This window comes from Botrytis fragariae (genome assembly GCF_013461495.1).
Source record: "Botrytis fragariae strain BVB16 chromosome Unknown tig00000255, whole genome shotgun sequence".
NCBI classification, from domain to species: Eukaryota; Fungi; Ascomycota; class Leotiomycetes; order Helotiales; family Sclerotiniaceae; genus Botrytis; species Botrytis fragariae.
This window is the reverse complement of record NW_023501004.1, coordinates 328,364-345,284: the sequence shown is the minus strand read 5'-3', so window position 1 is coordinate 345,284 and position 16,921 is coordinate 328,364. Positions and strand designations below refer to the sequence as shown.

Sequence of the window (16,921 nt, the reverse complement as noted above, 5' to 3'; positions counted from 1 at the left end):
TTGGATTTTTTACTTATTCATTGTATCCTATACAAATTACTCTTTACGCGCCCTATAGGCCAATCATTCCCTTTTGTATTCCATCCTTCCCTTAAAATCCTATCCATCTTTACTTTCCGTGTGAAATCTGTAAAGACAGCATGTACAAATCATTGTCGTCTACTCATGGTATCTCTCTAGAGAACTTGCTTGTAATACGAAAGAAGGCAACGCTTAATGCACAAACCATGCTCCATGCTTAGAATTCCATGCAATCCCATATGCCATGCTCCATACCATGCCCAATGCCCATACCGAGAAAGACAAACTCCATCCCAATGCCATGCTAAAGAGAACCAAAAGACAAATACTGATGCAACATGTACGTAACCCTTTAAAACGTAGAGAATCCATGGTCCACTGCGTCCAGCAGACTAGAGACCTCTCCGAATAAAACCAACTACCCTGCCAATATCAAACTCCAAAACAAAAGGCAGCAAGAAGACTGCATACAATCGCGTTCCCTCATCTCAATCCACCGCCTGCTACATGTAGGTAACAGTCTGAACTTGGGTTCCCCGAGCTTTGCATATTGCATGGTGACATCGGACCAAAAAAGACAATCGCAAAAAGAAAATGAGGCAGACCTATCATGGGGGACGTCCCCATAATGGAATGCAAAAAATCAAACGCAACCGTGGGGGGACGTCCCCACAGTGTAATACAGAAATCAAACGCAACCGTGGGGGGACGTCCCCACAGTGTGATACATAAAGAAATGAGTGCACAAAACGCACTGCTGTCGACTATTTTCTGAAATTCCATTCGTTCCTCCATACGCAGTCACTTCAATCACCCATTCTTATATTCAACAGACTCCAATGCCATAGTCCATTCTTGTAACTAAGAGTCACCACTGCTATCCATTCATATAATAAACAATCGCTGCCGAATAGTCCTGATACGTAGCTTCCACAGCGACAAAAGCGAAATAAAGAAAGTCGGATAGGCAGCAGCAACCAGGTACGAGGATCTCACCATCCTGACCTAATTCTGGGAGATCCCATCCTAGAGAAATCAATGTCTGTCATTCTCATTCTTTCAATGTTCTTTGCCGTATGTGTGGGTGCCGATATTAATGTTGATATGATCAATCTCGAAAATATTAACGGTGAGAAAATTGAAAAACGCTGGATAGACTGCAACAAGATGAGTAGGAAGGAGCCACCTCCCAAACCCAGCTTTGAGCAATCGTATCCTCAGTGTTTCAAGATCCCGTTGTAAATATGTACGTGATGTAAAATTAATGTGCCGATGAGATAATCATCTTGCTGGTAGTGTCGAAAAGACGAAATATTCTGTGTAGAAAGTGCACGTTGTCAGAGTATGTAACTCACTCATCTGACATGTGCAAAAGGTGTATCTTTGAGCGAAAAAGAAAGGGTATCGATCGTATCGTATCGTAAAAAAGAAAGGCCTCGATCATATTCCGAAGCGCACGCCATCGTTGACTATCCCATTGAAAACTCAAACAGTAGAAAACCAATCATGTGAATGTATCATAACCACCCAGCACCACGCACCCAATGTTATAAATCAGATAAATCAAGCAAGAATGTAACCAGTCTTGAACCAAATCAAAAATATCAAGGCGAGTCGCATGCCTGATGATGGATTTGAACCATCAAGGGAGAGCCCCGCAACCAAAGTAGGAGCGTTTTCAATTAATGATTGATGTAAGGTTCAATTTGGAAATTAAGCGTCTTGAGAGACAGACACTCAACGTGAAGACTGGATTAGGTTCCGCGAGAATTTACCATAATCTGATGGGGCGTTCAGCAACGGGACTTTCTGGAAGCTCGTCCCAGTACTTGGGTTGGGGTCGTGATGGATCTTGGATTCCATTGTGCATAGATCCAAACATTCTGGAGTCGATTCCTTCGAACAACGCTGCAACCGCTTGCTCTACTGGACCTACTTCAAGATCATCATGTTCATGCCAAATGTGGTCGGGAATGGGTGTGATAGGAATGTAACCTTCACCCAGACGCTCCTGAACACGTGCCATAACCAGAGGGTCGGCATTCCAGCCAATAGATGCAGCAGTGAAGTCAAAGTTGAACATGGGCTTAGAGTCTTTTGCAGCCTTCAAACCCTTCTCCTGATCAGTCTGGACAGGGCTCATGGTGGAAACCTGTCTAAGACCACTGCCTTTGTGGGTAAGTATTTGTTGGCCTTCTTCATGGCGTGTTGTACAGCCTCGGAGATTGGAGCCGGAGTGTTCTCAACAGTGCCAGGAAGTTTGGCATTGACAGGCTTGGGTTTTGGTGGAGGAGTTTGAGTCCATCGCTTTGTCTCCAAAGTTCTGCCTGCTTTCATTTCAACGGCATCCTTGTACTGAGCTCTCCTTTCCTGTTCTGCCAATTGGTTGAAGACATTGCCTGGATTACCAGTAGGTATCTTGATAGCAATTCCGTATTGATCGCGGGGGTTAAGGAGAGGAAGTCCTTCCTTGATATTCGCAATATGAGTCGCGGTGAGCTTTTTACCTGGAACTTGGAACATGTTGTAAGGACTTCTTGGATAAAAGAGCACTCTCTTTTGGCGCTCATTAGTAACATAAGTATAGTCATTTTCGCTCTCGTCTGGGATGTGTTTATCTCCATTAGCACGCAAATAAGCCTGCTCAAGAAGCTGAGCTGAGTTGAGTGGGTTTTGGACGCCTGCTCCCTTGTAGATATCTTGCTTTGGGAAAGCATCGATATCGCGATAGTGATCTTGCCAGGCAGAATCATCGCCAAGATCGCCCGATTCAAATTGTTTGTCAGTGGAACCCTCTCGAATATAGAGACCATTTGGGCATCGAACCCATCTGGGGCCGTAATCTGAATCAGTACTAGACTCTAAGAAGTCATTCCAACGCTGGCTGAGGGCTTTTGGTGTGCCGTTGGCATCACGCTTCTCGCCTGCTGGAACATGTGTGAATGAAGAAGTTCCCTCCTCGACTGCATCAGCAACAGCGGCCTTTTTAGCCTGAGATTCTCTTTGAGATGCTCGTGCGGTCTTGTGAATATCCCGATTGGCTACGATCAAAGGACCTCTATTCTGATGCTTGGCGGCATATTCATCCTGGGCTCTGTGGATCTCCTTGATTTCGGCTGGGGTGAGAAGACCATTCTTGGAGCTTGGTGATCTTCCAATATCCTTGTGTCGTGGACGACGTTCGGTTTGGAAACCACCAAGACGACCCTGAACATTGTTTCGAGTGTTGCGCTTGCGATCTGAGTGAGACATACGCTTGAGAGGAACTGCCGAAGGAGTGGCTGGTGGCTGGCTGAAAATGAAGGGTGGTGGAACAAGCTTGTTGCAAGGAAGCGGAGCTGGAGCAGCATCGGCCTGTTTGCGGAACGGGCTGGTAAGCATCGTGGCAACAGTAGAGAGGGGGTTCCACCAGGAGCTTCGAGGGCTTTCAGTTGGCACAGGAGTAATTTGTGCTTCAGGTGTCTTTGGTTCCTCGACGACGGATGTTTCACCCTCATCGGACATCACGGTATCATCATCACTTCCGTAACCTGGAACAACAAATCCTGAGCGATTGGGTGTTATTGGTTGAAGAGGACGAGCGGGTCTTTGAGTAGCCGTCTGTCTCTTGCCATTGTGCGAAGCTTGTTGAGCATCGAAGCCATTAAGGAACGCGGTAACTTGTTCGATAGATGGCATAGCCTTCGACTTATCTTTGTGATTAGTGAAGACTTTGTTTATAGCTACTAGATAAGGATCCGTTAATTTGTGTCCATCCCGAGGAGATTGACGTCTTGAATGGGGAACATCGGATTTGGAAAGAGTCTCACTGGAAGAAGCCACAGCGGTCGTCTTCTTGCGCTCATTATGAGCCACCTTCGTTATGTCAGTACCATGGCACAAGTTGGTGAGAGGATTCTTGTAACATACATCATGGGTGCCTTGAGCAACCTCTTTGGTGACCTCCTTTGTAACCTCTTTAACAACCTCCTTCGCGACTTCTTTTCCTTTGGTTGGTGAAGCAAGTCTTTCCGGATGATATCTTTGCATCATCATTAAACGCAATCTTTCGGTCTTTCCCATGCCAGGTGTAATCTTGATAGACGACGTCGAAATTGCTCGAGCAATGGGTCGAGTGACAGGAGGAATTGCACGAGGCTTCGAGGGAGAAGGGCCAGTTTCAGTGATAGATGAAGCTGGCTTTTCGGCTTCGGCTTGAAGAACCGGTCGGATATCTGGAGAGAGGAGTGTGGGTTTGGAGGTCGAGTGACTAATGGTAGATGGACCAGCTTGGGGTTCATCTTCTTCAGAAGAAATCAGTTCTTGCTGATTTTGAGGAGTACGTGGAGAAGGCGCGGCGGCTTGTTTTGGTGTAGAGTTCAATCGAGGTTGGAAAGGCGATACAGTTGTCTCGGCTGCTTCGTCTGAGCTGCTGTCGTTGAGGACAACTGGATCTTGCTTGCGGCCACGGGTCTTGTTCGCAGATTTCTTAGGGGTGGTCTTTGCGCGAGTGCGAGGACGACCTTTGGGTTTCTTCTCGGGTGCAGGCTCTGGTTCAGTCGACTTCTCATTCTCAATATCGGCATCCTCGGTGCCTTGGCTTTCCTGTCTACGTGTACGCTTGCTGACCCTTTGCTCATCATCCTCTGCGTCTTCCTTTGTAATGCCAACACTTTGGTGGGTAGAAGGCTCTGATGCTCGAGATCTCTTTCTGTTGGATCCGAGATGAGCAATGCGCTGTGCATCCTGCTCTTGATCAACAACGTCGTTGTCTGAAGACGCGTCATTTGATGTGGTATTATTTTTTGGTGGGGAGGTAGAGCGTGAATCGAGTCGTGAATTGACCGGTGTAGGTGAAGGTGAGTGCGAATCTGGAGAGTTTGTTCTGGAAGGATTTGTAGGAGGTGATGAAGCCTTTTGCGACTCCGTATTATTGTTGCCTTCGGCAGATGTGATGAATGGATCGATGGACTCGGACTCGATTGAAGGTTCGACGGATTCAGCCTTGATTTTCTTTCCTTTTCCGCGTGTAGGCTTTGGAATATCATCAAGTGATTTAAAACCACCTGGACTGGCGCCGGCTGCGCGTGTGCGGCGAGCTCCAACCATCTTGAGGAGTTGTCAAGTGATGGCGCGACTCGCGATTATGTGAAGGTGACGAAGTGCGACAATGCGAATTGAATTTATTTATCAACTTGAGATAATCGAGATGAATGAGGTACCGTATGCGAATCAAAATTCTTTGAATGTAAGATGAATTTTGAAGTTGTACGTGGTGGTCTGAAAAGTTGATGGAAGTTGTTTCGTCGGGAAGAAGCGCGAATAGTGTAAAAAGATTCAAGAAGTGCTTACTAGGTCAGGCTAGCTGTGAAAAATCCAGTTTGTTGTGCTAAAATTAGCTGCAATGATCAGCTCGTGGACCGTGCAGCATAGACATCACGTGATAATTAGGGCTGCTATCGTTGAATGGTTGAATGCAATCTCGATATTCTTCAAGATTCCATCAATTAGATCTGTCAATTGATTGTTTTATATCTTCACACATCCACCACGTTGTTGTAACAAGACAAACTAATGAATTACTTACGGCAATACTACCAAATAAATTGTAACAGTAACGACGCGATTCACTCATATTGATTTAAACACGACCGTACTCAATCTACTCTGTTCTCCTGAAATGCTAAATCGAGATCAAAATATCAAATTACTCCTTACACACCCTGCCAAGCACTAGCGCAGAGTCTACCTATCATCGTAAATACTTTTGTCATTACGTAACAATCACGACCTTCTCATTTCCCCACATTCAACACCGCGGCGGTCCGTAGCCTTCTCCCCGAGGCTAGCTCCAACTTTGTTCAGTTTTGTTCCGATTCCAAACGTAGCCTAATATTCAAGGCCATCACATTCACTCAAATGGTAACTACCTAGGGACTCACACCATCAAACAACAAATCATACCTCTGCATACACACACACAACACAACACAACACAACACAGTATTACCAAATCATAAAATAAAACATAATAAATTCGCTCACAGAATCATCACCATCATATGATTCATATCGATCGCCATCAAGCTAGGTACCCTACGCTATCTATGTTTCAAAAGAAAAAAGAAAAGAAAAAGTCCCTTGAGACAGACAGACAAACAGACAGACGCAATCCACATTATCCATAATATAATTTACATATCCGTCTTCATTCATTTACCCTCTCCCCCCTCTCGATCCATCCACCGTCTACATCCGCACAGTGGTAATCCCCCGTGCATTAAATACCCCCTACGCTCTGCCACACGAACAAGTCCCATTTTGAATATGAAAAGATAAAACGAAGACGTGTAAAAAAGTAGCCGAGGAAAAAGAAAGTGAAAAACGCCAAGTAATGCACCGCTCATTAAGAACCAGATACTCAAGAAAGAAATCAAAAGTATTAGTAACATTTCAACTCATAAATATCCCTTTATCTTTTCCCTTCCTCGCCTCTTCCCATTCCCTCCATCTCTCCTCATCTCACGACGCTTTCTTCGGCGCTTTCATCAACGCACCTCCCATATCCCCCGCCTCCGGATCAAGCAAGGAACTCATCGCCTTACTTAACTCCTTAAAATCCACCGGCTTAGTCACATAACTGTTGAAGCCAGCCTGAACACATTTTTCCAGCACATCCGCCATTACATTTGCACTTAAAGCGATAATTGGCATTTTCGTGGTTGATCTTTCGCTTTCCCATTCACGAATTTCGCGACAGGTTTGATAACCGTCCTTTCGGGGCATGTGGAGATCGCACTTTTGGGTGTGTTAGTTTATGTTAAATCAGAGCGGGGGAATAATATGTCATGATATGGGATGATAGCAGAGAGGAAGAAAATACGTACCAAGATCAAAGAATAAAATCCATGCGGTTTGCAGAACACTTTCTCTGTACATTCCACACCATCCATTGCCAATTCCACCGCAATTCCAACTTTACTCAAGAACTTCAAGAGAACTTTTTGATTGACCAAGTTGTCTTCTACTAACAGGATCTTAAGTCCCTTGTTTCCAAGGCGTTGACCCACATCCAAATAATGTTGTTTCTGGCTGGCGACTTGTTGCTGGGCACTCGAACGATTTCGGTCAGTACTCAAATCTCTCTCTTTGTCTGGATCAAAAATAACCGCAAATCTCGATGGTTTAACAGGTTTGTATATGAATGTAAGACGATTATCTTTAGCCATTTGATCGTAGTCGTATGATTGAGCCATCTTAATGACTTCTTGTCTCTGTACAGGATCTGATAGAACAACAATTGAAGTATGAGGCAACATTACGGATGCGATAAGTTGATCAATCAACTGTACTATTTCTTCTGCCGAACCAAGATTCAAGACGATATGTGTAAAATTGACAGAATCATCTCCGCTGATGAGACTTCTGGCCTCCTCAACACTTGCAAGTGGAGTTATTTGATGAGGAACGTCTTTTGGTAGAGTGATTTCGATGTGTTGTCTCGTCGCCTCGCGACTATGAGTTTGCGGACAAATGAGTAGAATCGAGTACATCGGAGGTCGGAAATGCTTCAAGTCGTGTGAGAATTCATGGTTTAGACGAGTAGTGTGTGATTGTGGAAGGGTCGAGGAGGTATTTGCAGGAGTCGATGAGGGTGTAGATTCAAGCAGCGGTGAAGATGAAGGTGATGGGGAGTGCTTCTCGGGAAGCTCTAGTTTCATGTTTTCAGGAGTACTCGATCGAGCAGCCTCGCCAAAATGAACCAGGCTCTGATTGACAGAAGAAGTGGAAGATCTATCTGTGAAACGAGTTCGACCAGAATAGCTAGAGCTAGATGGCTCTGAGCTATTGGACGACAGTACAGCTGGTGAACCTGCACTTGATTCGGTCTTTGGACTCTCCATGAAGATTGCAGGCGAATTCAACAGCCTGCTAACTAAGAGTGGGTTACTTGAAGCCTGCTTGGCAGCAATTTGTGATGTTATCTTATTGGGTGTCGATGATGATGATGGCACTTTGCTTAACTGGGGTGTTGTGAGTGGTTCTGGATGATCTTCTGCAGTGGGCAATCCGAATTTTGCAGTGAAAGTGAATGTGGACCCTTTACCAGGCACCGCAGTACCTTGCATCTTGCCATCATGTAACTGTACCAGTTGTCTCGAAATAACCAATCCTAAGCCACTTCCACCATGTTGTCTTGTACTGCTACCATCAATTTGACTGAAAGGCTTGAAGATGAGATCCGCCTCTTCCTTGGTGAATCCTCTACCCGTGTCCACAATAGAATACTCAAGCATTATTTCGTTGACCAACGGTGGTGTATCAGCGTCTGTGTATACCCTGCATCTAGTGAACACTTCACCAACAGTTGTGAATTTGATTGCGTTGCCAATAACGTTTAGTAAAACTTGACGAATACGGAATTTATCTCCCTTGACCATTTCAGGGACATCAACGTCGACAATGTAATTAAGTTCAAGCCGCTTAGTGATAGCCATGGTAGAAACCATTTCATTAACTTCCTCGACTAGAGAACGTGTATGGAACCACTCGTATGACAGTTTCATCATACCTGCATCTACCTTGGAAAGATCCAATATGTCGTTGATAATGTTGAGTAAACTACTTGCACTGGATTGAATTGTATTCGTATAATCGAGCTGTTCGTCGTTGAGGGTGGTGTCTTGAAGAAAGCTTACCATCCCGGAAATGCCAATCAAAGGTGTCCTGATTTCGTGAGACATGTTGCTTAAGAATTTGCCCTTGGATTCCATGGCCTCCTTGAGCTTTGTTTCCAGCAGTTTGTGATCATTAATATCAGTGCAAGCACCGAACCAGGAACCATCTCCACTTCCGAGGTTGATGTTGTCAACTTCCACACATCGTACAAGGTGCCAACGATACTCTCCAGTCTTCGATCTCAACCGAACTTCAGTGGTATAAGATAGTCTCCCATTGCCATCGGTGGTGACCTTAATGACTCCAGTTCTCGCCAATTCAGACAAATCCGCCGTGGCAAATTCATATACAGAACTACTACTCGAGCTATTATTTCGCGACAAAGTTTGGTGAATTCCTTTCACCGTCTTTTCGGTTGGTGCTTCGGAGGGATCGGATGATTGCCCTGATGTACCACTCGAAGATGTATGAGATGGGTTCCTTCTCGGCTCGGCTGGTTTCTTCGGTCTGGTCGATGGAGTTGGCGGTCTACCAATTGGTATTTGGCACTTCGCAAGATCCTCTGGGTGCACATAATCCATAAATCCAAGTCCTAAGGCATCATTGAAATCTTGTCCGGTATACGAAAGCCATTGCTCGTTTGCAAAGGTTACACCCTCGTCTTCTGTTGCCGCGAAAATGATCTGAGGAATTAAATTTGCCAGTTGTCTGTGCTTAGCCTCGGATGCTTCTATTTCCTCCTGTCGTGCAGCTTTGACTTCTGCAATATGTTGGTCGTGAATATCCATATGAGAGCCGTACCATTGAACTATCACACCTCTTATATCTCGGGAGCCAACAGCACGAGTGTAGAACCAACGATAGTTTCCGTCAAAGCGTTTGATACGTACCTGCATAGAGAATTGCTCACCCGTCTTCACTGCATGCGACCAGGCTTTCAAATATTCCTCTCTTTCTTCAGGATGAATACTGCTCCACGGATCTTGATATAACTCGGATACAGTTTGACCGCGATATGTAAGATATCGACTGTTTACCCATACTATTTCTCCAGTCTGTGGCAATGCGACGAACACATGCGCAGGTAAAGAGTCCAACATCAAGCCTTTCAGACGATCTGATGGTGGTGGCATATCTGTAGGTAAACTGGCATTTGATAATCCTTGGCGGGAAGGTTTGGGGACATTAGGAGCTTTGATAGATGAAGCCGACGTTGTTGGCAATGACTGGAAAGTGGCACCAAACTCGGCACCGTATGAGTGTAGTTGTGTGTGCTGACGATCAGACTTACCAGCACCATAGGAAGCGCCTCTTATTGCCTGCCGCCTCGGTGAATCGTGGGTGTTTTGGCGTGGAGGGCTGGGTTCACGGATGTCTGAAGTTTCATTTGTAGCCTCTTTGGAAGATCTATTGTTGCGAATCTCTGGCCCTGACGAATTGGATGAAGATGGTGAACCTTCTGCGTCCGCTTTGGTCTTGATCGAATTATCACCATCGTCGAGTGAAGGAGCACTTGGTCCCCACGGTCGATCATCGCTCGGATTTCGTGGTACCGACCGGGTCTCAGCGGGGGAAGTTTCTTTCGACGAGCGTCGAGCACCCGCTACGCTACTTCCTCCTGTATCCATACGAGTTACGTTCGGCCTCCTTGAGCTGAAATATCCCTCATTCGAGACGTATCCGGGGCTGTCACCGCTGGATTTTCTATCCACCGTGAATCCTACACTACTGGGATCCCAGGACGGTGTACCACTTGGGGATGCATTGGCACTTCGAGATAACCCAGAATAATCACTCGGGCTTGTCATGCTTCCTCCCGAGTGTTGACGCATACCCTCTTCGGCCGGCGAGTAAGCCATAGTCCCGCTTGCTGCCATAGACTGATCATGCATTTGTCGACCTCCCGCAGCAATAGCACCGAATCCCGTAGTATGCGGGCGTTTCCGAGACAGGCCTGCGACCTCCGTCTCGAGATTGGAATAATGACGACAAAGGGAGAATGAAGTAGCCATGTGTGGCGAGAGATGTTCTAAAGAGTGTCTAAGATTAGATGGATAAGGAATAACAGAGCTGAGAATTGAAAGAATGGCAATAGGGGCTCGCTTTTCCTTGGTTGCTTCCGCCCCTTGTAACTTGGAAGAATCGGCGTATTTTGGTAACTGATCAACATTTTTACCACGACCTGCAGATTTTGATTCCATGGCGGCAGTATCTAACCGAAATGATTGTACTGGCTTTGAAAGTAAAGGATGAGTTAAGGGAATATGTAAAACAGTCCAGGATCTATCGACTCCGATCGCCTCGACCTGTTGCATCTTAGAGTAGTCCTGAGGTGTTTGATTTGGGTTGAACGTTTCTTCGTCTACAGTAGAGTTCGCAAAGAAAGGGTTGTCGTTTGTTTCCACTCTCACAGCTGGAGAAGGAGCTGGAGATTGTGACCATGGTGATGGCGGAGTCTGTTCGTATTCTTCATATCTTGGAAGTGGTAATGGAGGTGCTGCTGCATCCTGTGTGTTTTTGACTTTTTCGCCAGATTGAAGGCGAAAACTTCGACTCGCTCGTTTATTGTGTTTGGTTCCAAAGATAGATGAAACTTGCCCACCCACTTCTGTCGCTTTACCCTTTTTCAGTCGTTCAGGTGAATCTGCTTTTGATCCCAGGATTGGTATAATAGTCTCGGTTCCCTTTTCTTGATCTGCCGGGTGGTTCAAATATGGATAATCTCTTGTTAATGCAATGACTCTTTCTTTCTCCAAAACTCTCAATACACCACTACTATCAATCAATGGATCAGCTTCATAATCTAAGGCTTGCAAAACCGAGAATACACGTCCTTGCACATCTCTGTTTGATTGCTCAACATTTTCCCAACTTGCGGTGGGTTTCTCGGCCTCAAATGCCATGTGGTCTTCTAATGCTTGTAGACTGAGTTGCGCCTTTTGAAGCGTGCCTGTTCGTGGTGGTTGATCGGGTCGAGTAGAAATATAGCTCTTAGCGCGAGTGAGAGGGGAAGGTCGTGCGGTGAGATTTCTGGCAGTTTCGGGAAGGCATGCTGGGTCTCTCTTTGTTGCCTCATAGCTAGTGAATGAGTGTCTACTGGGAAGTCCAGGTCGGGTCGTGATGGCTTCCGGTGGCGAGTCACCAGATGCGTATCCTTCAGAAGCTGAAGTGTCGAGTGTGTCACCACTGCTACTGGGTATAAAACTGCTACCTCGTGGCAAATAGGCCAGACTTAATTCATCCTCTTCTGCTGCATTGAAAGTTGCTTTTTGTCCCCAGGGAATATTTTCGATGTCTGTTGAATCTGCAGGCACAGAGAGCGTTACCCTGTCAGCCTTGTAGACATCTCTCATGATTTTTACCACAGTCGACCACCATGGATCAAGTCCAGGTTCGGCAGATAACATAAGACTAAGATCATACAGATTCGGCGTTTCAAAAATTGAATCACGATTCGATAATTGTGAACCTGCTGGTTGAAAGTTGAGACCTGATACAGGGGTTATTGGCCCGGATAGAACTTGATCGTGGGGTCCGTCGTAAAAGGATCCACCGGCAAAATTTTCCGGATTTACTGTTGGTGAGAGTGCGGTAAAAGGGCGGTGGCCATTGTAGCTAAGTTGCCTCGGAGTCCGCATCGGTGGAAATGGGTACGAGGGAGTTCTTGCATGTACTGCAGCTGGCGTTTCACCTCCTCTTATGGTCCTGACAGACTCTGTCGACGCCGTTTCCATACCAGATGGAATTGGACTAGCAAATGCTGCCTCTAACGATGGTGATATGGTTTCTTCATGAATGGGGGATACTCGCGCCTTGGGACCAGTACCGCTTAGTGTCACTTTTCCTTGAAGCTCTTCTCTATCCTCCAATTGCTTGGCCAGCCTCTCGCGGTGCTGATTCAATTGCATTTGCGCATTCATGGCTCGAAGCCGTTCCACCTCCTCAGCCGGGTCGTACAACGGTATTGTCCCTGGGGGCAAGCTCAGTTTCCGACCAGGGGCAGGACTCCTGGACTCTCCTGTATGCTCATTTTCTGCATTTTGAAGACTCGAAGATCCAATATCCTGAACCTCATTATCACTGGCCATTTCCACATCGCTGGATATTGAGGGTGCTTTTGCACCGGTAAGGATATCTGGCATCGAGTCCTTCGCCTTCGAATTTGATGAACGTCTTTCTCTTAATCCATGACTGGTCGGTGATGATGATGATGAATGTAACTGGGTGGGTGAGTTGTCAGTCTTGTCGTTGCCACTGGATCGTCGCGATCCAGGGCGTTTCTTCAAAGTTGGTGAGGACGGTTTGTCAAGAGGAGCGACTGAAGGTGGCATGCCGTCCTCCCTTGAAGACCCTCTTGCAAACCTCTGGCGCTATTTCGACCCCAGACAAAATAATATTGCGATCGCTAGTGAAACCGCCGCAGCGAGATTCTTCATTCGTGGAGATTTGGGGTTGTTATTGTTGATTTTGGGTTTGATTTTGATTACCTTAGTACTTTAGTGTGTAGTGCAAAGTGAAAGGCTTTAGTCGGGAAATGACGTAGAGGGCAGCAGATCTTAAGGCAATCCGGCAGGCCAAAATAGACGACAATTGATGAATAAAAATCAATAAATAAATAAATACAAAGTTCAAAATTGAAATCAAGCTGGAGGGATGTGTTTTCTTTCCTCTGTTATTATTCTGACTAAGACTTTTAATTCTTCGAAGAATTCAAGAAGAAGTGAAAATTTTAAGTGGAAGGGGAGGGGAGGGAGGGGGGGGGAGAAAATGAATAATAATCAGGGCAGAATCTATTTCGAGTATTTCTAGAAGGTTGAATGTATGGTGGTGGTGGTAGTGGTGGTAGTGGTAGTGGTGGTAGTGGTGGTGGTACCCAAAAAAGATTGATTGAAAGGGCACAGATGGGATGATGAGATGAGATGGGATGGATGGATGGGATGGATGGGATGCAATGGAATGCTTCTCCTCTGAGTGTATACCTACTAGGGAGATAGATAGGTAGGTCCTCTGTCTCTGTACAAGGAATCACACATCGTAGGGATAAATAATAACCAGGAAATTGATTCTATTGGGTCAAACTCGTTTTTTAACAAGTTGTATGTAAACAAGGTTGGGTGAATGGATCATGGGTGTAGTATATAACACACGCAGTAGGTAATTATTAGTCCATGGACTAACCTAACATATCGCTCTTTCCCAAATCCCTAGTAATGGCATCCCACTTGATTTCTACACTCTGCACTCCGTATACCATAGATTGAGCCTTTACTATCAAGCTTCGAGGTAAGGAAGAAGCTGGTCTGTCGCTAGCAATTTGATGAGAAAGCTGGCAAGTACATATATGTGGGAGATGAACTAAAGAAGGTTCGATTTTCCGTGCAGGTCATCCATCATACATGAATGAAGTGTCAAGATTACTTTGTGTTACATGTCTTCCTTTTTTTTTTCTTACAGCTGGTGCAGAGTGGTGCAGGAAAACCCACAAAATCCCTTGTACACGAGACCGTTGGAAAATGGAAACATAAGACGGGAACAGTGGGGACCTTGTATGTAGGGTATTGCTTCTAGATGTTTTGAAGCTTTTTGCTAGCCTTTGAGAGTTTGAAGAATGATTCAGAATTTCAGATTTCCGGAATTTTAGGCTCTCAGGCTTTGGAGAGATGGTTCATGATTGGAGTCGACGTATTCGGATCTGAGGAATGGTCTGTATACGGAGTTCGGGATAAATGCAATGGAAAGTTCCTGGGAGTTCTGTTTCACATTATGTGTGAATCGAGACTGGATGTTGAAAAAGGACTTGTTGAACAAACAACAAACATCCATCTGGACCAATCTCGTGCTTGAATCTTTGGATTATTGATTCGGATACCTAGAAGTATATATGTGAAGAATGAAGAATGAAGAATGAAGAATGAAGAATGCCGGCTATCGAGTGTTGAATAGCGTTGGATAGCGTTGAATAGCGTTGAATAGCATTGGATAGCATTGGATAGCATTGGATAGCATCGAATACCATTGAATAGCATCGAATACCATTGAATACCGGTACCTCGCAGTTTCATCGATTTTCCCATTGTTCCTCTGAATGCTTTGAATTCTCCCAGGGAAGTAATTCGATAGCTCAATTTGCTCAGTTATCTGCTACCTACCTACTTTGCTACTACTCTACTACTCTACTACGCTACTACTCTACTACTCTACTACTCGACTACTCCATAAGTACTGAACACCAACGCACTCATACTTCATCAATCCCCCTGTGTTTCAAGTCTTCACATCTCAGTCGTAAGCAAGCACATAGGGTTTATCGAAAGAACAGCATACATGTGCCAAGCATGCGTAGTGATGGCAACATAAATGCTTTCCTTCTCCGGACCAGGTATATCACACACACACCCTAATAAATAATGGCGTGTCAATGACCACTTCGCACTTGAATATGACCAAAGGGGGAAATGCGGCACACCAAGAAAGAATCTGTCAGAGTTCTCATTGACTGACGACGGATGGATGGATGGATGGAAAAATGAATCGAAAATTCAATTCCACATTCGGTGATAACGAGCGCGGATAGAGAAGTTTTGTGGATCGTAAATTTCCACATGGCATGTTTTTCCATCACACGCTTCGCATTTCTACAGAGATATCCCTTGAAAGAGCCTCATAGGGCGGTGGGACGAATACGGAGTTATGTGCTAGCCTACCACTAGTTACCTGCTGGTATGGTACCGGCAAGTATTGTGATTGTCGCCGGGTCAGTGTTGTGTAATGTATGGTATACCACTGTATGGTATGTGTATAACATTTCGGTGATCTGTTGAAGATTCCTTTCTTGTGTTATGATCACTCTTTGGGGAAGGGCATCGCCTGTCGAACCAAGAAAATATTGCTTTTGGCATTAGTCATCGTGAAGCCTACCCACCTATTAGTATTATGTGTTCTTTACACGATACCTGGACGTTTCTCTTCTGCCACACCGGTTTATCGTAGGGGCAGCGCATAGACATGTATATCTATCGTCTTCGCAGGACAAATGTTATAATGCGATCCATGCAATGCATTGCGATCAATACACACACACACACACATACAGAGAAGAAAAAAATCACAAATGAAGAAGGGGGAAAAAATGCGCGGAAGGGTTCTCTCCCGTTCACGCCAATAATACATCAAAATCCCAAAAAGGACCCTGAAAAAGGAACTCTGACGAAAGGAGCTGCACGATGACTTCACATGTCTTACCTTAGTCTGCACATGAACCAATGAAAGCGATTCCCGCGCGCACTCCCCTGGAAATGGGTGGAGTCGAAGGTATTGCACAGGAAGCCAAAAAGACCTGAGGTGGTGAGGTAAGGCATGGCAAGGTTGGATTGGGTGGTTATGCAATTGTGCTTCGCTTGCTAGGTAGTAATGAATAGATGAACGGATAAAGGCGAATTTAATATAAATTTTCATTTTCCCTTAGGAATTGGTCTGATACGATACCTGGTATCTACATCGTAGTATCTAGTCTCTAGTCTCTAGTCTCTAGTGTTACACATATACATCCATCCATAAGGATCCTCCGTATCTATCTGCTCCGTACCCTACCGACGATAGAAGCTTTCCACCTTCTCTGCCTGCTCATGCGTCAATGCCCGGTATTCAGGTGTATTATTGCGCGTGAGTGGGGATTCCTTACACACAATCACTAGTACATGGTGTTAAATTATCATGAAAGCAGGAAGATAAGCCTCCACCTGCCGACCGGAAAGGAAGAGTCAAGCCATTTCCAAGCGTTCCCATTGTCAATCCTCTGTAAAGGGAAGGAATTTTCAGATCTTTTTCCGCTTCCAGATTACTCAGGGGCTTTCGATGAACGTTCAAATTTCCAAAAAGTCAAATCAAATCCGATCGATCGATTCAACAATCTACAAAGCAAGTCAATTGATTGAGTGATGGATGGATGGATGGATGATTCACATTCGATGAAATGAAATGGAGAAGCACGCACGCACGCACGGTATGCAGAGGAAGAAAACACAATAACGAGGCTGTCGTCAATTCTATTATATCAAGGTCTACCTTGGGAACCTGCCTGCGAATACTCGTACGATCGTGTACACACCACGCGCCAAGTGCCTAGTATATGAAGACAATCAATCCCGAATGAATGCCGTGTCATTAATTTGATAGGGAGGTAATTGTCTTTAAGAACGCTTTAGCCGCAGGGAACAAGACACGGTGTATGTATGTGATGTAT

At 45.2% G+C, this 16,921-nt stretch overlaps 2 protein-coding genes across 2 annotated transcripts; both read right to left on the bottom strand.

The window, feature by feature from the left end:
• Nucleotides 1-1,792: 1,792 nt before the first annotated feature.
• Nucleotides 1,793-5,109, bottom strand: Bfra_011882 (uncharacterized protein; the record flags this gene model as incomplete). Its single annotated transcript, XM_037342208.1, is given in 2 exon segments — nt 1,793-2,173; nt 2,185-5,109. 2 exon segments carry the CDS (start codon nt 5,107-5,109, stop codon nt 1,793-1,795), a joined length of 3,306 nt encoding a protein of 1,101 aa, XP_037187866.1.
• Nucleotides 5,110-6,522: 1,413 nt separating this feature from the next.
• Nucleotides 6,523-13,010, bottom strand: Bfra_011881 (putative hsp90-like protein; the record flags this gene model as incomplete). Its single annotated transcript, XM_037342207.1, has 2 exons — nt 6,523-6,798; nt 6,888-13,010. The coding sequence occupies 2 exons, from the start codon at nt 13,008-13,010 to the stop codon at nt 6,523-6,525; spliced, it is 6,399 nt and encodes a 2,132-aa protein (XP_037187865.1).
• Nucleotides 13,011-16,921: the final 3,911 nt, after the last annotated feature.